General features: G+C 44.5%; 1 protein-coding gene across 5 annotated transcripts in view; it reads right to left on the reverse strand.

Moving 5' to 3' along the window:
* TENT4A (terminal nucleotidyltransferase 4A) overlaps positions 1-24510 on the reverse strand; it is a 109671-nt gene that overhangs the window by 25740 nt on the left and 59421 nt on the right. For all 5 annotated transcript variants that reach the window (XM_045003524.1, XM_045003522.1, XM_045003521.1 and 2 more), the window contains exons 8-10: positions 20714-20840; positions 7001-7101; positions 6256-6425 (exon numbers count right to left, since the gene is read on the reverse strand). In XM_045003524.1, the coding sequence (XP_044859459.1) occupies positions 6256-6425; positions 7001-7101; positions 20714-20840 (398 nt within the window). The remainder of the gene's footprint in view (positions 1-6255; positions 6426-7000; positions 7102-20713; positions 20841-24510) is intronic.

Raw genomic sequence — 24510 nt, forward strand, 5'->3', positions numbered from 1 at the left:
GCACACTTTTGTGCCTGGCAAGATGTGGCCAGGTAGTCCATAGATTTGTCCCCCACCAACACAGTAATTAGGAAAAAAGTTTGTCCTGGTTTTGGGAGTGTAGGCTTTTTAGTTTTTTGTACTGAGACCTCACAGCTGTGATCAAGTACATTGGCAGACCAAAGCAGCTGTAAAGTCCCTTCTCGGGTGCTTTTTGTACATAGCCTTCTGGGAAGGAATGCCCTCAACAGGAATTACTATGTCTCTGAAAGGGATACTACTACTACAACCACCTTGGGTAGGACAAGAAAATAGTTTCACCCTAGTACTGTGCAAGACTTATGGGCCTGAGTGAGCCATCTTCTTTGGTGGGAGTGTCTCACTATCCTGAGTAACTTCTTCAAAAGAGGATGGCAACTTCCGCTTCAATTTTGGATGACATATTTGCTTTTTGTGTTAGTCTTTTCAGCCATTGCCATCATCCACTTTCTCCCCATGGTTTGAAACAGAGAAAAATAGTGTCTCCTGCTTCCTTGTCTCAGTGTTATGATCCAAATTTGAATGGTTTCATTTTTTCCAGAGTAGCCACTAGAACTTGGTGAAATATTTAGCTTTTGGAGATTTTTATTCCCTTGTCTTTCAAAAGGAGGGTGGTTTTCAGCAGAAGACTAACTTACTATCTAAAATCTGCTTTTGGGTTTTAGCTAATAGCCTAGTGAAGGGGTGCAGCACCCCTCATCTAATATTTGGAGACGAAGTTAACAGGTGTTTTTCTTAAGCGCTTCAGAGATCTTCCTGTTGAGAATGAGAGAAAGAAAGGATGCTTGAGTACTTGAAACATGATTCGAATAACCACTTAAGCTGGAATGAGTTGCTGGGCCTTATCTTTAAAAGGTAAACTAGACAAGTATTTTTGAACCCAATCCTGAGAAGACCTCAAATTATCAAGGATAATTCTGTTTGTTGAGTCTGAAAAGATGAGGATAAATCATCATCTTGTGAAATCTCAGATGTTGTAGAAGAATACAAAAGCCCACGCAAGCTATGCAGACCAAACCTGTTCCCCTCAATATTGTGTTTTTTTTGTGGTCAAAAAGTTACAGCAACACTCCCTGCTTTCACAGTTCCTGAAAGGGACTCCTTGCAGGTGAACTGTTCTTTGGCTTGTTTCATTTCCCAAAAGGACTAAAATCTGGAAATTTTGGTCACTTGAAAGGAATTGGAGATTTCATGTGTTGCTGCTCCAAAAAATCAGCTTTAAGAGCTAACATTGCAATGTATAAAACAGGAGTGCTTAACTGGCCAAGCTGCTTGTGCTTCCAGAGGAAAATAATCTGGTCTGAGGGTGAAGGGACTAGACAGGACTGCCTGTTTTCAGTAAAAGGGTACAGCTCATGTGTGCACTTCAGGGAGAAGTCAGGATCCAGAAAAGAAGATATATTGGTGAGAATGAAATTTTCCTATGGATTCCCTGTAGGCCCTTTTTAATGGTTAAATAAGTAGGAAGTGTCTGCACCAAAGGATTTTTCCTTGTTGCCCTTCTCCATGCTTTCCCCACTGTCCACATTACCCTGTGAACTGGACTTTTTCCCTCCTTCCCTTTCTCCTTATTTACAGGAGTGATAAGTCGTCAGAGAGGCCAAATGGGAGCTAATTGAGGCATAGGGCTGCATGCCATACTTCTAACCCAGAAAGAAAAAAAATGGAAAGAAAGCAAGCACACTGGTGTTTATATGTTAATACTTCGTTATTACATAGCTTTTTTCGTACCAAGATCTCAGAGTGCTTGATAGAGGAAGGTAAGTATTACAAAGCAGCAATGTGCAGTTTTGGGCAATTTACTTCACAACAGTTCATTGACAAGCAGGAATAGAACCTTGGTGGCTTCACTCCTAGTTCAGTGCACTAGTCACTTCACTGGATTCCTCCTTCAGATATGCTTTGAGGGATCATTTCTATGAGATATATAAATGAAGACCATCATGTCTCTTTCCTACTTGGTATGAGGAGCCATAACACTGTCTAATCACCACTTGAGCAATGTGGGAAGGAGAGATACCCAAGAAAGCTTTTCTATCCACAGCAGGTTATGAGGTACAGATTTTATGAACATGTGCTATTATTATTATTATTATTATATAGTTTTCATTATAAAAGATTTTTTTAAAAACCCACAGATTTAACAAAGCCTTCATATTTAGGACTGCAACTGGCCATTTTCTCTGCCTGGAGGTGAATTTTTTAAATTATGGGAAGGATCATTGTAAGAAAAAAGTACTTTGAAAAGTAGCAGGGCTAAAACAAGAGTAGGGGACTGAAATTGGTCAGTCATTGAGGATTAGTGCCTTTACTTTGTTTGGCAGGGAAAAATGTTAAGATTAAACTGAAAGTTTACTGAATATGCCAAGTTGGCCACTACTAAGATTTTAAAAACATGCATGATACCCTTTAATTTCACCGCACACTCTTCTGCCAGTTCTGAAAGTGGGCTGTTAAGCTCATTTGCTCTTTTGTTGACATTCAACATATGTAAACAACCTTAATATTCGGAAAAGGAAAGATTTGCAGGCATGGAAAACAGTGCCCCTCAATTTTAGGATTTCTTCAATTTGTTGCATTACACAATATTCTGCAAATATTATGCTTTAATTCAAGTAAGTTATGTTTTACTGTAAAGACCTAGCCCAGAAAAAGCCAACAGAAAATGCATAAAGATGCCATACTCCAATATCACAGCTGTACAATTGAATTCAATTTGTAAGTTTACAACAGGTGTTCCATGTATCACATTTTTCTTTTTCTGTTCAATGTTAACTTCTCGTAGACTCTAAGATCAGAAGGGACCATTATGTTCATCTAGTATAACTCTTCTGCAAATTGCAAGCCACAGAACCTTACCCACTCCTGAAATAGACCCCTAATCTATGGTTGAGTTAATGAAGTTCTCAAATCATGGTTTAAAGAGTTCAAGTTACAGAGAATTCACCTCTATTTTCTACCTCCTGAATGCAAGCTTACATTGTTTTAATGTAAAGTATTTAAGTGTACACTTAGTGCAAATGCTTGCCCACCCTGAACTGGACTGGACAGTGTCTTTCTCACGTGTCCTTGATACAGGGTGGAAATGAAACTAGTTTTTGCATTCAGATTACCTCAAAGACAAAGTCTTCTTATAAATTAGTGAAAAGCGATGAAGAGTCCTGTGACACCTTATAGACTAACAGAGAAGTGAGTATTCACCCACGAAAGCTTATGCTCCAATACGTCTGTTAGTCTATAAGGTGCCACAGGACTCTGTCGTTTTTTACAGATCCAGACTAACTCGGCTACCCCTCTGATATAAGCTAGTGAGCTCTTCACTGCAATGGTGTTGCAACAGCCCACGATAATTCTGCTTGTTGATTAACATCCTCAGAGGACAAGTGTGGTTCCCCCAACCCCTCTCCAAACCATGACTACTATTGAGTACCCAAGGTGGTTATTAGCTCAACTCCTATGGCCAGCCACATTCTTGATCTGTAGTGATTGGGATGGGATTGAGGTGAGGCACTTGGATTTCTTCCATGGTCTGAAGTGGTCACTACCTTTTGTTTTGAAGCTAAGTCACATCTGTGTCAAGGCACTAAACCTATTGGACAGTCTGCCCTCAGAGCACTTGAAAAATGCTATGGTTTAAATCACCAACAGTGTTCTTTTGGCAATCAATGATTTGGGTGGTCGTATAAACAAAACCTTTTGTTCTCCATCCCTAGGAGCGCTCTTCTCAGGCTCAGTCCTCACAGGTCATCTTGGTTGACAAGTTAATCTGCAACCAAGGAAGCTGAAGGGAAGGTGGATGGAGCCAGGGTGGCAGAACTGTTTGAATCGGATCACAGACTTGCAGATAAGGCCAGAAGAGATGACTGATCATACAGGTCAGCCTACATAAGAGGCTACAGGACTTCCCCGGAGTTAATTCCTGTCCGAAATAGAGCATGTCTTTTAGAAAAACATCCAATTTTGATTTGAAAGTTTCCAGTGATCAATTGTTTAAAAGATCTTTAAAATTCCTATGGTTCTGTGGAAGATCAGGAGAGATATTTTGCCTTTCACCACAGCTTCTGTCAGATCTTAAACATATACATTTCAGGTAAACAGCTTGGTTCATTGTGGATGTCCCTGCTCATTAGCAGATTACATTACCTCCTATTTTGAGGGAAATACCTATTTTGCAGAGAAAAAAATTTATTGGGTTCAGACTGTCCATGAGAAGTTGAAACAAATTCTTCATCTATTTTAGTTCCTGCCAGGAGTGCTCCACAGGGCTGAGGAAGTTTGGTGCTACCACCTGGATCCACATCCTTCCTGGCTGGTGAACTGCTTAGCCCATTTCTAGTGGAATCTGTCTGTGCATCAAATAATGGCAGGCTGCTAACTTCTTAAGTGCATCCTATGCTGCTGCGGAATTACCTGCTCACTTGTGAATCATGTTATTTGGGGTCATTTAAGTCTCATGATCTTCTGAAGCCTTGCGAATTTTTGTTCTTATTTAAAAATGGGCACTCTTGACTTCAGTCTCAAATTTAAAGTAACAGACCGCACTCAGGCAAGGTAAGGGAACAGGGGAACGTGGGAGGAAACTGTGCAGAGGCAAGGTGAGGAGTAGGAGACTAAGGGGAAGTAGTGACTATGCAGTCCATAAGGGCAGGAGAATGAGAGAAAGGTAAGTATAGCAGTTCCCCTAACTCAAAATGAAAGGAATATTCCAAGCAGCCAGACCAGGGAGATACACGTTCTGTATAAATTTAAGGTTGAATTTTGAACCTGAAACGAACACAAATTGGGAAAGGGCTATTAATTGGGGATTGGTACTGCTTTGAGCAGGGGGTTGTACTAGATAACCTCCTGAGGTCCCTTCCAACCCTGATATTATATGATTCTATTGACCCTTGAGACTAAAAACGAATGAAAAAATATGTATTAACTTTTTGAAGTTTTATTTTTTTGGCATCTGTTTCTGAATGGTTGTGGGTGGCACTACTGCTGAAGGGAGCCATCCATCTGATGACAACCTGACTAACTGTTGCTCTGTGCTTCATCTTTCGTGTGTGATTAAGATTGAAGATTGTGACAAGACAGCTGTCTTAGATGCCTTACTTTCCTTGATCTGTTTTAATCTGGATAGGATACAGAAACTGCTTTAGTCTCCTAATAACAAATGAAGATCAAGTATCTGCTGACATGTAGCTCAGTTGCCTTTCATACAGCTGCCTTTCATACAGATGACAAGATGATGTACCTCAAGGCAGAAGAATGGTGCTGCCTTTTGTGGCTCTTACCATCTCAGAATGCCTTCTAGAACTTGTTCGGCAATGGTGACAAGACGGTATAGTGAAGTCTCTCCAGATACAGATCTACAATGGTTCATGGTTTTGACACTAGTAAGACTAGATTACTGCAATGTGTTCTATTTAGGCACTACATCTTTAATCCATTCAAAATCTGTACCTGGCCCAGAATGCTGCAGTAGCCTTGAGCTAAGTGTCTCATTATGAGCATATTACAGTGGTGCTTTATAAGCAATACTGTCCACCTGTGAGTTTTGGTGTGGAGTTTATAGGCACTGTTATTGACCTAAAGAGTCATAAAAAGATGAGGGGCTACCTAATTACAAACTACCTCTTTTCACATCATACTATTGCAGTTAAATTCAGCAGTAGCACAAAATCTCAATATGAGAAGGTGCTGATAGCATGGCTTTATTCATGAGGGCTCCTTGGCTTTGGAATTTAAACCCCACCCCTTGGTCCAAAAAATAGTAAGTTTATTCACTTTCATGGCATGCTGTGAGGCTCATCTCCTCATGTGGGGTGCTATGAGAAAGATTTTGCTTGATGGGCATCATCAGGAAGGGGTACTTTCCCCACACTTTTTTGCTTTACAGGTTACTGTTGGATTTTGGGTTTTATATCTGCTGATGTTTTAAAGAAAACTGCAAAGAGTGCCTAGAACTTCAGATAAACTGTTTAAATAGACTGTTTAATTCTTACAGTTACAAAGGGGGTAAAACAGCTTGTTACTGACTACTAGTTTCTGTTTTAGTAAGTTTGATGAAGACAAGAACACAAAAGAATATCAACTTATTATGGCAGGCTAGAATGATATATTGAAACTTTACTTTAAAAAAATAAAGTAGTGCAACAAGTGCTGCCATTTTAACTAACAGACCACTGTAGCTTTATAGAGGAACTTTCTGGTAATTTAATCTATTAAAGAAAAAAAACCCAAACAACTTACAATATCACTGCCAGAGAGCGATGATACAGACGAGGCAGATGAACCTGAGGACAACTGTTGGGTACTAGTTAATGACAAAGCCAAGTGTTGGTTGAAGGGTGATTCAGAGCCTCTGTTCTGTTGTTCTGCACTGCATGGAGTTATGTGCTCTCTTACTTTCATTCTATTGTCTGTTGATAAAAACATGATCATTCAGAAGCACATGAAACCTCATCACCTTGTAGTTTAGAAAAAAGTATTTCCCAAAGTTGCATTAACTAGCTAACGTTAAAAATTTTCAACAGCAAGAGTCTCAGGCTACATCTACGCTGCTCTGCAGTTTGGACTATGAGACTGAATAACTGTGTGCACCAAAGTGCTATGGTAACTCCCATATGAAGACACTGAGGGAATGAACTAAAAGGTTCCTAGTTCGCATTACCATAGTCACCTTTAACAAAGGTTACAATAATGAGAACTAGAAGCCTTTTAGTTCATACCTGCAACATCCACACAGGGGAGTTTCAGTGCAACATTATGGTGCGCACGGCTATTCACCCCCCCTTAATCCAAACAGCAGAGCCACATACGCAAGCACCCCATCTTGAAATTAAATTCAGGCACATGAGACCTTACTGCAGAATTTTGTAACTAGCCCAGTACAGAGAACATATTTACAACTGGATCAGTCCAAGAAAGTTTTTTCTGTATTTCTTGGAAAGTATTTTAGTAATTTGAAGCTTCTGAGATCAACTCCTGTACTTACCAATATCAGGTGACAGACTACTTTTGCCTCCCCATGTCTTTTTAATCCATGCTCTGTAGTCAATTACTTCCTGTGTCACTTTGATGATTCTACCTAATGTGCTAGAAACAAAGTTATATTTGTAGACCAATATAAAAACTTAGTGGGAAACAAAGAGGTTAGATATTCAAAAACTGTATTCTACATGAACTACTCAATGAATTAGATTGATTTAAGATTTAAAGAGGTGATAAAGGAGTAACCAAGGTATTATCTTAGCTTTCATGACTTCGTTTGCTTACTATTCAGTTTAAGCCACTGGCAATGCAGACTTGCTATTAAATTACATTAGTTGCACTTCCTACCTTTACTAGTGTTAGTGACCCTATAGTTGAAATGGACTGTCAGAAACACAAGTTTCAACCAAACTTTTCTGTAGTAACACCTTTAATAATTAAAATACTTATACTTGATAACAAGAGCACCTCAGAAGTTACAAGTATTCCCTAGAGAAACTACATAATTATAGCTTCCTTATATCCTTCATGGAGTCTCAATTAGACTATAAGTAATTCATGGAGTAGAAACCTCAGTTAATACAGGTCTTGGTCTCAGACTGGTTTTGACACTGAAAGACCTTCAATCTTTTGCCATAGATTTAAAAAATGGGGGAATTAAAGGATATTAAATCCCTACAAATAATGCACAGTATTAACGTTCAGCATACAGCAGCTTGGAGACACCAGGAATAGAGAAAAACTGGCACAAGTGGTGTGGGATTGCCTGGCCACTGAACTCCAAGAAGCAAAATTATATTTCTGGCAACTATACTATTTACGTTTATTAGAAGCAATCCTAAATCTCTGAGATTTAGACTGCAGAGATAACACCTACAAGTTTAATTGATGACCAAGGGGACACACCAGGACTGGGACTACTTAAAGACTGAGCCCAAGGAGGGCTAGAGAGACACCACCAGAGGAGTACTGAGATAGGCCGTGGTGGACTGTATACCCCAGAAGAGGTCTGTTCTGGTTCACATGCAGACAGTATGCGTGACTCAGCTGGAGGGCTGAGTCGCTGAAAAAAACACCTGAAAACCACCAAAAGGGGTCACCAGAACTGAAAGAATGCAGACACACTCAACCAGAAAGGGCGCTCATGAGAGGTGAGTGCCGACCCTGTTACATTTGGTACTAGCAGTAGGATTCTTCGGACCTGATTAACAAGGGGTATGATCATGGAGGAGGTGATCCACCTGTTGGTGGCAGGCCAACAGCAGCAGATAACTGTGGTGCAACAGCAGCAAGAGCAGCAGCAGCACACCCAGACCCTGCTGATGCATCTGATAAAGAACCTGCAGAGGCAACAGGTGGCCAAGTTTGCGACACAACAGCAGTGGTGGAAGAGCCACTCCAAGAAGCAGGAGCAGAGACACTTCAGTCACATCACATCTGGCAACTTAGTGGGTTTAGCAGGTGAGAGGCCTGAAGCCCAGCTACGGAGATGTTATGGGTGTGGACAGCTGGGGCATTTAAAAGGGCTTGCCCTGGCAGGAATGGCAAGGTTTAATTGCTTTTATTGTGGACAGCTGGGCCACATTAAAGGGCAAAATCTTTTTAAGGGCTGGGCTCAATGCAAGGGGAAAGGCAAGGGCCCCAAGGATAGACCAGATGAGAAGGGGATGCTGGGTGCAAATCCCTATGAGTTAGGGATAGGTTCTCCAGAACTGACAGGGGAACCAGGCAAGGGTGACTCTGGGCAGCAGGACAGTAGGGCTATTGCAAAGGCCCCAAGAAATACACAGCCCATGGCCAAAGCAAGGGAAAAGGCTGTGTGTTTTGCCTGCAGGATGGCAGGGCATTTAAAGAGATATTGCCCTCTCAGAGAAAGGAAGGGCAACAAGGGAAAAGAAGGATATCCCAGGTTGAGGCAAGACTGAGACACAGTCAAAACAGAGACTGGGTGGTTTCTTGTCCCTCATGCAGGAGAGACCAAGATGGCACCCTAGGACCAGGAGGGTTTGGGACCAACTAGGTAAGTGAACCAGAGGAAGGATGGCAAAAGGGGTCCAGACGGAGCCCCAAGTACAGGATAATATAGGGACCCAGACAGATTCCCAGGAACAACAGGATACAGATGGGATGCCAACAGATTGTCAAAGTCACCGGTTACGGGTGGGAACCCAAGCTGGACCTCACAGTGAAGGTTAGCACAGGGACTCAGACAGGGTCACCCCAAGGAAAGAAGGTAGAGCAGGCTGGTTCAATGAATTCCCTCCTAAGTGTTGACGAGCTAACTAAATGGCTGGAGTCAACAGAGAGTGAAATGGAGGATCTTATGTGCTGGAGGGAGCAACTGGCCATGGATCTCCAGTTTGCTAAGGAGGAAAAAAAGCACCTGCTCCACTTGGTAAAAGACCTCGAGACAGCTTGTCATGCAGGGATGGACAAGCTGTGGCATACAGAGACCCCGAAGTACAGGAGGCAAAGGTGAACTGAAAGGATTCTTAAATGCTCTCAGATAAGAAAGACCTGGGAGAGTAGACCCTGACTAAACAGGGCAAAAGGACACACAAAAACACTCTCCAGATAGAGAGGTCGAGGAGAGAGAAGACCCTGCTAAAGCGGGGCAAGAGACTAGTAGAACTATCACCCCAATCCTATCAGGGAGGGGAGGGGTGAGATGAGATGAGATGAGATGAGATGGAGTGGAATAGCCTAAAGGCTCACTGCTGGAGGCCTCATGGTTTTGCTACACCCATCCCAGCAAAGGAGCAGTGGAGAGGTCCTCCAAGCAACCAGAGGGGCTGATGGAACAGCCACTCAGGGGCAAGGAGGGCCATATAAAAGGAGCAGCAGAACAGCACAGCAGTTAGTTGCTGGTTGGAGCTGGAGAAGAAAGGACTGAGTGCCTGGCTCGAAGACCAGCAGGATCACAGACAGATAAGTCAGGGCAGGGACTGGGGAAGTGAGAGGCTGCCTGGCTGCTAGGACTGATCCAAAGACAGTTTGCTGGCAGGTATTGGGGGAGCAATGAAGGAGCTCCTGGCAAGCTGCTGGGACTAAAGAGACCCCACCAGAGGGATGCTGAGATAGGCCCTGGTGGACTGTATACTCTGGAAGAGGTCTGTTCTGGTTCTCATGTGGACCTTGTGTGAGAGAGACTAATCTGGAGGGCTGAGTCACTGGGGAAAAAAAAGAGTGACCTGAGAACCACCGAAAGGGGTTATCACAACTGAAAGAATGCAGACAGACCCAACCAGAAGGGTGCTCAAAAGCGGTGGGTGCTGACCCCATTACAGTAAGACTTTTATAGTAGGGGTCTGTGAGCTACAGGTTTAATTTCTAAAGGGGTCTGCACTGCCATTTGATATTTTGTAGTGGTCAGCAAATGAAAAAAAGATTGAAAAACCACTGTACAATACAACAGGTTTGTCCTCCATACTTCACACCTGCCCTCTATCCTTATGCCTTTTTATGGTAGCTTTTTCCCTGTAAGTTTAGAGGAAAGGGGAAAAATACATCAATAGCCTATCTTACTAAGAAGGCTCAATTACCAGCAGCCTACAGTCACTTAGCCCTCTAATTTACAAGCCTGAACGGTATTTTAGAAAAGCAGACTCAAGGCATAATCTACAACAGAACCCAAAGACAAATCTTGCCTCTAGCATTAACTCCATGTGTTGCATTAGGCAAGTCTACACCTAAGGCCACGTCTAACCTTCAGAGTTATGTCAGCTTAACTTACATCAGCTTACAGCCCGCACAATTATAAAAATGTGTGCGTGCGCACACTTGGCTCCTTGTTTCTGTGATGCACGTTCTCGCCAAGATCACTTGTATCAAATGTATTGTCAGTGTGGGCATTGTGGGATGGAAATATGTATCAGTTTGTGTATGGTGAAATCAACAGTTATCCACATTTACATATAAATAAATCTAATCCTTCCAAACCTAGATGTAATTAAACATTATGCTTGTATAACCCAAACTCTTAAAGCAACAAATAGCGGCCTATCTTGTAATGACTGGGGAAAGCCTAGTAATACCAATATTTCTGGCATACGAACACAGGTTCTATTACCCATCAAGTTATCATAGAATAAACTGCAAGGAATGCTTTTGCAAGCCTCTATTACAGTCTCCTTTCCTCTCCTCAAATGGTCATCTTGAGGAATCTGTTCTCCTTCAGTCTCTGTACTGAAGCAGATCTTATTTTCCCCCAAGACTGGTATATCCTCAGATGATGACTGCCCTTAGTGGGGGAGCAACTGAGCCTCAGTCATGCACAAAGGAATGTAATATCCTTTTATCAAATGAAACCCTAGTCATTTGAAAGGTAAAGTTAGTGTTTGAAAAAACAGGTTCACAGATCCTGTTCATGAAGCCTTCTTTTAAAAAAGCTGGATACATGAAGATTGTCCTGGCTCCTAAAAGGATAGTGTTCCCACTGCTGGTAACTTTACACAGGGTGTTGTGACTAGGTAGCCTACTTTTTAAATTCCAGGAAGACCTTAATGTGTGCAATATTGATATCCACTCTCCTTGCATCAGACACCATCCAGACCTACTTGTATGTAGTAATGGAGTTATGAACACTGGAGTGTCTATCAACCAAGGAATTACCTGAAGTATACTAAATTCACTCTTCTGCACTCAGTTCTACAAGAAAGAAGAATTCTGGGATATAAAGAAAGACTGGACTCCACACTAGGTGATGTGGAGCCACTTTTCATACGTAAGCTATGGTAAAAGCAGCAAGTTGGCTAGGCATACCTTGTTTGGTATGTCAAAGCACAATAATTTTTTCCCTCCATCATGGCCCAGAGAAGAGAAGTGAAGGCATACCCAGATGTCTGACCATAAAGAAAAAATGGTTACTCACCTTTCTGTAATTGTTGTTCTTCGAGATGTGTTGCTCATATCTATTCTAGTTAGGTGTGTGCGTGCGCCGGTGCACGGATGTTGGAAACTTTTCCCCTAGCAGCTACCTGTCGGGCCGGCTGGGGAGCCCCCTGGAGTGGCACCGATATGGTGTTCTATATAAGACCCTGCCAACCCGATCCTCCTTCAGTTCCTTCTTGCCGGCTACTCCAACAGAGGGGAAGGTGGGTGGGAATGGAATAGATATGAGCAACACATCTCGAAGAACAACAGTTACAGAAAGGTGAGTAACAGTTTTTGCTTCTTCGAGTGATAGCTCATATCAATTCCAGTTAGGCGACTCCCAAGCCTTACCTAGGAGGTGGGGTTGGAGTCAAGGAACCGCAGATTGGAGGATCGCTCTGCCAAAGGCCGCATCATTCCAAGAGTGCTGGACGATGGCATAGTGGGACACGAAGGTGTGAACCGAGGCCCACGTGGCAGCCCTGTAGATTTCCTGTAGAGGAATGTGTGCCAGGAAGGCAGCTGATGACGCCTGAGCTCTCGTGGAGTGAGCCGTAACAGCAGGCGGAGGGATGTTTGCCAGGTTATACAAGCACGAATGCACCCGGTGATCCACGAAGATATTAGTTGACAGGAAACTGGGGCACCTTTCATCCGCTCCGCAATGGCGACAAACAATTGGGTTGTTTTACGAAAGGGCTTTGTCTGGTCTATGTAGAAGGCGAGTGCCCTTCGAACGTCAAGAGAATGGAGATGTTGTTCACGAAGGTCAGCATGCGGTTTTGGGTAGAAAACGGGTAGGAAGATATCTTGGCTCACATGGAAGCGGGACACCACTTTTGGTAGGAAGGCTGGGTAAGGTCTTAGTTGAACTTTATCTTTATGGAAGACTGTATAGGGTGGCTCACATGTGAGAGCCTGTAGTTCAGACACTGAACATGCAGAAGTGATGGCCACTAGGAAGGCGACCTTCCAGGAGAGATAGAGAACTGAGCAGGAGGCCAGCAGCTCAAAAGGAGGGCCCATAACGCAAGAGAGGACTAAGTTAAGGTCCCATGCAGGCACGGGTGGCTTCGTTGGAGGATGGATTTTCTCCAGGCCTTTAAGGAAACGCTGCATGACCGGGTGTGCAAACACGGAGCGCCCAGCCGCGCCTGGGTGAAACACAGAGATGGCTGTGAGGTGGACCTTAAGGGATCCAAAGGCTAGGTGCTGGTCCTTTAGGAATATCAGGTAGTCCAAGATGCACGGAATTGGAGCCTGAAGCGGGGGCACCTGCCGCTGAGCGCACCAGCTGGAAAACTTTTTCCACTTGGCTTTGTAGGTAAGCCTGGTTGACGGCTTGCAACTTTCGAGAAGCAGCCGCCTTACCGAGTCCGAACAGGCGCGTTCAGCCTGGTTTAGCCACGGATCCTCCAGGCAGTGAAGGACTGAAGGTCCGGGTGCAGGAGATGATCATGGTTTTGAGAGGTGAGGTCGGCGCTGAGAGGGAGACGCAGGGGAGCCTGGATTGACAGGTCCAGCAGGAACAGGTACCAACACTGACGCAGCCAGGCAGGGGCTACCAGAATGACATCTGCCTTGTCCCGGAGGACCTTGAGGAGCACCTTGTGTACCAACGGGAACAGAGGGAAGGCATAAAGCAACTGACCCGACCACGTGATCTGGAAGGCATCTGCTATCGAGCTCGGGCTGTGACCCCGGAAGGAACAGAAGGCTGGGCACTTCCTGTTGGACCGTGACGTGAACGAGTCAACTCGGGGAAAACTTCCAGGTGCAGAAAATGGAATAAATAATATCCGGACGTATCGACCATTCGTGAGCAAGAAAACGCCTGCTCAAGCTGTCTGACAGAATGTTCTGGACACCTGGAAGGTACGAGGCCTGAAGGTTGATGGAGTGGGCTAAGTAGTCATCCCACAGAAGGAGGGCTTCTTGACAGAGCGGCGATGACCAGGCTCCACCTTGTTTGTTCAGGTAGAACACAGCCATGGTGTTGTCCGTTAGGACTGCTACACAGTGGCTCTGCAAGTGGAGGAGAAAGGCTTGGCAGGCAAGGTGATTCGCCCTGAGCTCTTTGATGTTGATGTGCAATGACAGCTCGCTCTCGTGCCATAAGCCCTGCGTTGTCAGGTTCCCGAGGTGGGCCCCCATCCCAGGGCAGATGCGTCTGTGACCGGGGTAAGGGTGAGTTGGGGGGGATGGAATGGGACCCCGGCACCCACCATCTGAGGATCCCGCCACTATTGTAGAGAGTAGAGTGTGCACTTCGGGACCATGAGGACCATTTCTAGACTGTCATGTCCAGGTTGGTAGGCTGAAGCCAACCACGTCTGAAGCAGCCTGAGTCTTAGTCTCGCGTGCTGCACCATGTAGGTACAGGACACCATGTGACCCAGCAACCTGAGGCACTGCCTTGCTGTGGTGGTGGGAAACTTGCAGAGGCTGGTAATTATGCCTGCTATAGCCAGGTGCCGTGCTTCTGGAAGGAAAGCCCTCGCTTGGTTTGCGTCCAGGACTGCACCTATGAACTCTATTGTTTGAGTGGGTGCAAGGACGGATTTGCTGATGTTTACCATGATACCCAAGCAAGTGAACGTGTCCGTGATTAGATGTACCTGAGACTGGATATGATGGTGAGACCGGCCCTGTATAAACCAGTCGTCAAGGTACGGGAAGACGTGCACGTGGTGTCGACGAAGAAAGGCTGCCACAACCACCATGCACTTGGTAAAGATGCAAGGGGTATTGCACAAGCCGAATGGGAGGGCTGTGAACTGATAATGCATCTTGCTCACCACAAAGCAGAGGAAACAACTGTGAGACGGAGTAATCAAAATGTGAAAGTACACATCTTTCATATTGAAGGCGGCATACCAGTCTCCCAGATCCAGTGAGGGAATGACAGTGGCTAAGGAGACCACACGGAACTTCAGGTTGACAATGTACTTGTTGAGCTCCTTGAGGTCCAGAATAGGTTTTAGGCCTCCCTTTGCCTTGAGGACAGGGAAATAGTGGGAATAGAAACCCTTGCCCCGGAGCTCCTGAGGAACTTCCTCCACTGCCTCTAGGAGGAGGAGGGATTGAACCTTCTGAATAAGGAGTTGTTCGTGAGAAGGGTCCCTGAAGAGGGATGGGGAAGGGGGGTGGGAGGGTGGGATGGTATGGAAATGGATAGAATATCCCATCTGCACCGTGGACCCAGAGGACCCAGAGGTCCAATGTGATATGGGAACAGGCATGGTAGAAACGGGATAGACTGTTCAGAAAGGGATAACTGTCCGGGGTAAGAACTGGTATTTGGTCCTCTGGCACACCTTCAAAATGGGCGCTCAAAATGGACTGTGCTTGACCTTGCCCGGAGGAGCGGGGCGAGACTGTCTACGTATCTACTTCTTCGACGAGAAAAGTCCTGCCTCAGTCTAGGAGGGAAAGGGCATTGCTGGGTGGTCTGGGGTTTAAATGGCTGCCTTTGGTTAGCCGGGGTATGCATACCTAAGGATTTAATAGTATTCCTCATGTCCTTTAAGGTATGTAGGCAGGAATCAATTTGTTCTGGAAACAAGCCCTGGCCATCAAAGGGGAGGTTCTCCCTTGGGCGGGAGGCCTGAAGATTGAAGCCAGGCGTTCCGCCGCATGGCAATACCTGATGCCAGAGTGCATGCAGCACAGCATTGAGGGAACCTTGGAGGGAGGTCCGAGCAACCGATTTACCTGCCTCAGCAATGGCCCCCAGTTCTGTACGAGCTTCTGCTGGGAGAAGGTCTTGAAATTTGAGGACCGCAGACCAAGAGTTAAAAGTGTACCTACTGAGGATCGCTAGCTGGTTAGCGATCCACAGCAAGAGACCCCCCCAGTAGAATAAATTTTTCTCCCAAAAAGGTCCAGCTGCTTAGTGTCCTTTGACTTGGGAGCAGGCCCTTGTTGGCCCTGCCTTTCCTTGATGTTTACCACGTCCACCACAAATGAGCATGGGGCGGGGTGGGTAAAAAGATATTCATAATCCCTGGTGGGGACAAAGTACTTTCTTTCTACCCTCTTAGCTGTTGGAGGGATGGAGGCCAGGGTTTGCCAGAGACTTGGCATTGTTTTGGATGGTTTTATTCATGGGGAGGGCCACCCTGGAAGGCCCCTCCGGGCCTAGAATGTCCACCATAGGGGGGGTCCTCCTCCTCCACAACCTCCTCAATTTGGAGGTTCATATTGAGGGCCACGCGTCTCAATAGTTCTTGAAGGACCCTAAAGCCCATCGGGGGTGGACCAGACATGGACATGCCAGCCACAGCCTCATCAGGGGAGGACGAAGACGACTCCACTGGAAGGGCCGGTGCAGAGATAATCTCCTGGTCAGGTATGGGTGGTTCCTCCGGGGGTGCCTGGGGGAGCCCCTACCGCATGCGCTGGCTCCGCAGGTTAGTCCAGGTCTGAAGGGGGGCGGCTGAGAGTCACCTCGGGGGCCGGGCGCTCAATCCTGATGGAAACTGGGCAACTGCGGGGGGGGGGCCTGCCCTGGGCCCGGTGATATGCCCAGGGGGTCCAAAATTGCCACTGGGGTGCCAGCTGGGTGCTGGGGGATCTTGGCCGAGGTCCCCAGTTGGGGCCAGGGAATGTCAGAGAACCCTGAAGCTCTCTCCGACCTGCCAGAAGGGGACCGAGATCACGATGGCCAAGGAGGAGCAGTGCACGAGTGAATCAAAGGTGGCACAGAGTCCCGTGGTAGGCATGGGTCATGCGGGGATCGGTGCCAGGACGCTGATCGCGACCGTGACCGGTGCCACGATGAAGAACGGTGCCGGGCTGGTGAATGGCGCTACTCCGGGGAGCGATGCCACGATGGAGCACGGTGGTGGGCCGCGGGCCGGTGCGACAGTCAATGCGAGGATTGGAGTTCTACACTGCGTTGGTCCAAACGGTGCCGCAAGGTCGCCGATCGTGACCTGGATCTGGAGCAGGACCATGACCCAGCAGTCGATAACTACCTCGAGTGGGAACGGCTCCAAGGATCCAGATTGGTAGACCAGTGCCACGAGTCTAACGGGTGCCATGAGTGAGACTGGTACCTGTGGCGGTGCCGGGACTCGGAATGGCGGCGGGACTCCGAGTGGCATGGACATGCTGGTCTGTGGGCTGCCATTCCGAACATCGCTGATTTACCCTTGGATGGTACCGGGACTCGGGTTGGGGCCGGAGGCACCGGAGCCGTCATTTTGATGAGCCTTCTGGCGGCCTCGAAGGTATCCTGTGTGGAAGGTAACGTGATCTCTTCCACTTGCACTGTCCCTTGTGCAGGGCTGGAATAAGAAGATCTGGGCCTGGCGGCCATGTCCTGCTTAGAGGCCTGGTTAGAGTCTTGCTCAGTCGGGACCGGGACAACTGCTTCAGCCCTAACAGGGGGTCCCTTCCAAGGCTTGCTTCTTCCCAGCAACCGGGGAATGGGAGCGGTGCTGAGGCAGGTGTTTTTTGGGGCCCGGGAGATCACCGGTCCCGAGAAGAGCGCTGGATCTTCTGCAGTGCTGAAGAGGGTACTGCAGGAGGGGCACTCCGCACCGAAGCACTTGGGCCTGCGTTTTGAGAGGGCCGCAAAGCAGACTCCATGAGGAGTTGCTTGAGTAGAATCTCTCTCTCTTTTCGCATCCGGGGCTTGAACGCCTTACAGATTCTACACTTGTCCGCCTGATGGCCCTCCTCCAGACACCTGAGACCGGAATAGTGGTAGTCACCCATAGGCATGGGCTTGTTGCAAGAGTTGCAAGGCTTGAAGCCCTAGGACAGCATGCCCCAGAGCCACGCAGAGCAGTCATTAATGGGACTGCCCTCAACTACTAAACTATGCTTCAAGTATCAGAGGGGTAGCCGTGTTAGTCTGGTTCTGTAGAAGCAGCAAAGAGTCCTGTGGCACCTTATAGACTAACAGACGTTTTGCAGCATGAGCTTTCGTGGGTGAAAACCCACTTCTTCAGATGCAAGTGGTGGAAATTTCCTGGGGCAGGTATATATAAGCAAGCAAGAAGCAAGCTAGAGATAACGAGGTTAGATCAATCAGGGTGGATGAGGCCCTGTTCTAGCAGTTGAGGTGTGAAAACCAAGGGAGGAGAAACTGGTTCTGTAATTGGCAAGCCATTCACAGTCTTTGTTTAGTCCTGAGCTGATGGTGTCAAATTTGCAGATGAACTGGAGCTCAGCAGTTTCTCTTTGAAGTCTGGTCCTAAAGTTTTTTTGCTGTAGGATGGCCTTATAGTATTAAACTATGCTTAATACTATAGGAAACACTTAACACTAACTAATAACAATTAATCAACAAGCAAGATAAGAGAAGCTAGGGATAAGTGGAGCACTTGAGACAGGAGACCACTGTTCCAACAACCGTCGCGGGCAGTAAGAAGGAACTGAAGGGGAGGTCAGGCTGGAAGGGTCTTATATAGGACACCATATTGATGCCACTACAGGGGTTTCCCAGCCGGCCCGACGGGTAGCCGCTAAGGAAAAAGTTTCCAACATCCATGCACGTGGCACGTGCACACACCTAACTGGAATTGATATGAGCAGTCACTCGAAGAAGAACTTATTTATCTTATCCAAATATCTGAAGAGATCTAGTTGTCTGGTAGAGTCTGCCTACTTTCAGAATCTGGTGAAAATCTGGTCCAACTTGTGTCTCACTCCCAAGTCTGCTCAGACATTAAGTTTCCCTTCTATATAAATGGTTGACCATTTGTCCTTCAATATCGAACAGAGGCAAGTAAGTTTAGTTCTCCGGTTGTTAATGCTGGTAAATTTTCCAAGCTTGCGTGTTAATCAAATTGGGAAGATAATATGTGCAGGAGTATAGGGGAGGGAGAGTGGCCTGAATTAAGAGAACTATTGAGATAGATTTGGAGAGGAAAAGAGGTAGAGCTCATACCATAAACAGGGGGGAAAGATAAGGCAGGAGAGAGAGAGAGAGAGAGAAAGAGAAAGAGCGCGCACGTGCGAGCGAGAGAGGAACACACTAAAAACAATGCAGGAAAAGCCATACTGATAATCTATCCTAGGAAAGAAAATTGGAGTGAAGCCTTAAGGAATGGAAGGTAGGATTCCAGATAGAGAAACTGAGTTACCCCCTTGTTTTTAATAGATGATCTTATGGACTTGAGGCTTTAGAGCTTTATGGGTCTTGTTTGAGTTTGGAGAGCCTTCGTGTGCTTCCCAAATCCGAGACTTCTACATTCAAAGAAGTTACCCCTTCCCTCAGAAGTGTTGGTTCTTCGTTTAAGAGGGATGGGTTGTGTGATTTGTTCTCTCCATCTAGGAGTTGAAAGGACCCAGAAATACAAAATGATATCTAAAGCTTCCTTTTCTAGAGTGCCTCTGTCATGTTTGACTAAGCGCACTGGCAAAGAGGTTATCGGCAAGAGCTTGCGGCACAAGAACAGAACACAACTCCCTACATGACCACACAAAGGCCTAACAAACCTCCAGGACCCCTCAACTGCTCCATACCTTGCTACTGAAGCAGAAGGAGTGAGAGATTGTTGGATGCAGAGTCTTTGATAGCTAGTTCTCAGAATTACCTCAAAATAGAGGGATTAACTTTGTATAGCCCTGTATGCACTACTCTTGTTACATTCCCCTCCTTGACAGACTCTGCCTTAGTGATAAGTGGAAAGTTTAATCCTGAGTATCAGCGGTCCAGTCTAGAAGCAAGTATGCAGGGAGGTCATGACTGCACATTAGATGACAGGAGAGAAAGCCTGGAGATCCACAGTCACCATGTTAAAAGCAAGAATTAGGCCACTTGCAACAGGCCAGAAATGTGAAAGACTGGATCCACTTCGTGGTAGAGAGCAGAGATAATAATACTTTTTGTTGGAAGCAGAACAGTAGAGGCATTTTGCCACATCTAGCCTTTCAGAGCATTCCAACTCTGCAAACAAGAGGCTTAACTACATGGGGAAATTTTCCAGCATAATGATTCTACTTGTTATACAGGGGTAACTCCCCATATAGACACTTATTCCATAACTAGTGGTATAATTATACTCAATTACGCCAATAAGTTTCCCCATGTAGATAAGCCTTAAGCAAGAATCTTTGCAGAGCTGCCTCCAATTTGGCTTGAGGGATTTAATTCAACACGTTCACACATGCAATGTCCATCCGGAGTTGCAAATGCAGAGAGTTTAGACGACTTATCAGCACTTTGCTGTAAAATGTTATATAGGTTACATGCATTATAAATATCAAATCTTGAAGCTTGACAACTTTTTTTTTTTTAAGGACAATAAAAAACTAATTAGTACATATAAACTTATGGCCATTTGAAAATTATGTATTAAGCATGAATAGTGTCATCTTAGTGATTTATGAAAGCAGTATTTTAAAACTGCGTAAATACTAGCCTGGCTTTGTTCAGGTGTTCTGTTTTAGACAGCACTCCTAATTCTTTGCATCTTATAGCTACACATTCACAAATATGCCACTGAATTTAAGAAAGCAGTCCACACTTGAGTAATATTTAAAATAGATTGCTTGAGAAAAAGAAGAGGATGTATCCAGAACAGAGACCAGCATATCGCCTAGATTCCATCCATGCTGAGGAAAGGGAGATAGAGGAATAAAAGCTCCCACCAGATTTGCTAGGCAGTCTGCTACGTTTCCCTAAACAGACACTTCAAGTCATGTGCACCGAAACATGCACTCTTACAACACAAAGTTTAGTATGAATACATCTGTGCAAATTTCAATTGAATGGTAGTATACAACAAATAAATATCCCTTCTTCTATTTGAGAAGATTTTAATAAGCATTTTCAGATATTCCTATTTGATTACCTAAACATATGCATATTTAAGAAGTGGACTATTACCTCTCGGAATCTCTATTTGGATATGATCTTGCAAGCGGCGATACTGCATGACTAAGAACAATGTAGGCATAATCAAAAACTTGTTTCACTTGCATGGCACCGTAAGAACTTCTGCCAACGTCATTTCCTGTAACAATGTGACAATTATCAATTAACGCATTTTTAAACTAGTATCCAGAAAAATCTTGTCAGCCTGAAAGCTCAATACCAAAGAAGCTTCACCACAGATGGTGAGAGTTGATTATCCGAAGTATCTCATGCTGAAAATTTGTCCTTGCACACCAAAGTGTGCTAACAAAACTGCCAAACTGAATTAGGGCAGCCAGTGTAGTCTAGCACTTTACGAATGTCAGTTTTTATGTGTGGTGACGTAAGAAACTCAATCCCAATAAAGAGGATTAGACTAAAACCTATAAAACAAATTTCAAGTAATCCCTGTTAAAAAGTAGCTTCAATCTACCCTGCATTATTTGTATGGGGAAGGTATCTGAAATTTTAGAATAAGTTATATATTATTGTGAATAATAAAGCACAGCCGAACGCTCCCGTGACTGATCTCTTGTCTTTTTGAATTAACAGTTTTTGTTACTTCGGAGTTCACTGCCTCTCCTGTTCTTACCTCATCTACACTAACCAGAAGACTCAATATGCTACAGAGATTGAAAAGCAAAACATGGCTAGATGAGTAGTTGTCCATAAGTTAGATGGGGAACTGCCATCACCTGTCAACTGTTGTAGCAAAAAAACTCCAAGCCAACACAACCTAAGTTATTTGTGAGCCAAAAAGGAATGATATGTACTGTAATTAGATCTTTACAAAAAGGCAGGAAAGCTGTAAACTAGCATTGCAACTTCAGAGTTTGTTACTAGAAATTGCAATTCACGGACTAAATATTTCAGAACCAAAAAAGGATAAATTTACTAACGCTACTTTAAGGGCAGTTGAGCTGAAGAGGTATAAAGCATCAGAGGGATGCTTGATAACCACCTCTTTTCCAAACATTTAAGAGCAAAACCTAGAACAGTTCCTCCAGTTGCCCCTAGATCCAAGACCAGTCACTTTAAGAAGACAGTAGCACGATTCATGCCAAATCCTAGTTAGATGAAACAATCTTAAAGTGAAGTTTAGTCACTTTTCAGAGCAGAATCTTACTTCTAGTCCACTGAATGTAGTATTGTAGAGTTAGTCTGTCTCAATTATCTTCTGAGGCCTGAAGCCTCAGAAACCAACTGCTTCCACTTCACTTATTACCAGTAATAAGGTTTCTGCAGACCAAATTAAGCTCCTAATTACGCTTATGCAACCACAGTGCCTTGATAGGTTTGTAAAGGTATAGCTGGTGTGAACTTAATTCTTAATTTCATAAAATTTAAAAGCCATAAGGGGCTATTAGATTATCTAGTTGGATCCTCCCGTATATCACAGGACACTAGTTTTCACAGATACACATATATTAAGCCCAAAGACTTTAGACCTTCAGTACTCAGGAGACTTTTGCCACAGGGAAAGGACAGGCAAGACCAAGACAGATGCCACCAATACCAAAAATGCAATGCAGGGATTTGATTAGGTTAGATATACCTACCTAGCAGAAGATACTTAACTAACTTAACCAAGGGAAGGGGGAGGTTTTGGTTTTGTGGAACATTGGGGCTCTTACTACAGAGAGGTGGCTGTACAGTTCTGACATCCTCTCTCTCAATAGTAATGTTACCAATCTCCTCAGTGATATATTAGCTAGGGCAAGGAGGAGGGCTTTAAACCAACTATGAATGGGGAGAGCAATAGCTCAGTCGTTTGCGCATTGGTCTGCTAAACCCAGGGTTGTGAGTTCAATCCTTGAGGGGACCATTTAGGGATCTAGGACAAAATCAGTACTTGGTCCTGCTAGTGAAGGCAGGGGGCTGGACTCTATGACCTTTCAGGGTCCCTTCCAGTTCTATGACATAGGTATATCTCCATATATCCAAGGCAATAATGGTACAAATGCCCAAATATGTATGCCAGCCCCAATCCATCATGCATATAACAAATCCAAGCACCAGAAGGCATATAAGGAAGTTTTTAATTGTCAATATAAACTAGTGATAGTGGCCTAGATAAATAAGAGGAACTGGAGATGCACATGTATGAGAGGAAATAGGATATGGCTGGTATTATTGAAATTTGATGGGATAGGTCATGACTGGAACATTAAAATCTATGGCTACAACTTGTTCCACAAGGATAGGATGGGAAAAAGGGAAGTAAGGTAGGCACTCTATATGAAAGACGCAGTTACCTGTTACACAGTCAAACTACTCAGAATCACAGGACCTCAGAAGTTTAATCCATAAGCATTAAAACTAGTAAAACTAAAGATAGGGGACTGGTGGGCACCTGTTAGACTGCCAAACTTCAACTTGAGAACAGAACAAACTGCTCCCTAAGCATCTAATGTGCAACCAGGGGGGTAGAAGAGAGAATCTGTGGGACATGACATGTGGTCAGTAATAAATTAATTATTATTTTTAGAAACTCCAAGGAAGTTATAATATAAATCCTGAACCCAACATAGGTAACTCAATATGCGGCTTCATTCTGACGGAATGAAGTCTTAACTGCTTACCTAAAAATTAGCTGTTGCCTAAGTACTAATGAAAATGATCAGCATATATTTACCTTGTGCAAACAGAATACAGCACTCCCCAGTAATTATGTACATTAAGAAGGGCCAATTTTCCAAAGCCTGAACCAATTTTTGGCATAATAGACTGGGAACAAACTTAAGGCAGGAAGTGTTAATGGAAACTCAGAATTGTTCAAAGATGTACTGAACGCCCAAAAGCCATGATTTATAGATAAGGCCAAAAGGGACCACTGTGATAGTCTAATCTGATATCTTGGATAACACAGGTCAGAGGATTTCCCTGAATTAATTCCTGAGTAACTTCAACTTCCAGTCATTGGATCTTGTTATACCTTTGGCTGCTTGTCCAAATAACCCTTCTACCTGATTTCTGGTCTCCAGGTATGTACTCAGACTAATAAAGTCACCCTTTAAGTTGTCTTTGTTAAACTAAATAGATTAAGTTGTTGGAGTCTTACTATAAGATGTGTTTTCCATTTCTTTAATCCTTTTTGTGACTCTTCTTTGAACCCTGTCCAATTTATAAACCCCCTTCTTCAACTCTGAATACCTGAACTGGACACTGTATTCTAGTAGAGGTAACACAAGTGTCAAATACAGAGGTAATATAACCTCCCTACTCCTACTTAAGATTCCAATTTTATACATCCAAGTATCACATTCTCTCGGCCAGAGCACTGCATTGCATGCCCATGTTCAGCTGATTATCCACCATGACCACCAAGTATTTTTGTTTTATTCCCCCCAGAGTCACAGCTTCCCTTTTTGTTCCTAGATGTAGGATTTCAAATTTGGCTGCAATGAACTGCATATTGTTTGCTTGTGCCCAGTTTACCAAGTTACCCAGATCACTCTGCATCAGTGACCTGTTCACATCATTCTTTACCTCTGCCCCAATCTTTCGGTCAAATGCAAACAGTGATAATTTTATGTTGTCTTCCAGATCATTGATAAACAGTATTAAATAGTGTAGGGTCAAGAACTGATCCCTATGAGACTCTGACTAGAAATGCCCCCACTTGTTTGTTCCTCATTTGCAGTTATATTTTATTTATTCACTTAATGTGCATGTTGATTTTGCATTCCAGTTTTTAAATACTGTCATGAGGTACCAAGTCAGTACTTTACAGAAATTGAAGTATATGACAACACTTTTACTTTATCAAT

This window comes from Mauremys mutica, chromosome 2 (genome assembly GCF_020497125.1).
Source record: "Mauremys mutica isolate MM-2020 ecotype Southern chromosome 2, ASM2049712v1, whole genome shotgun sequence".
Lineage (NCBI taxonomy): Eukaryota > Metazoa > Chordata > Testudines > Geoemydidae > Mauremys > Mauremys mutica.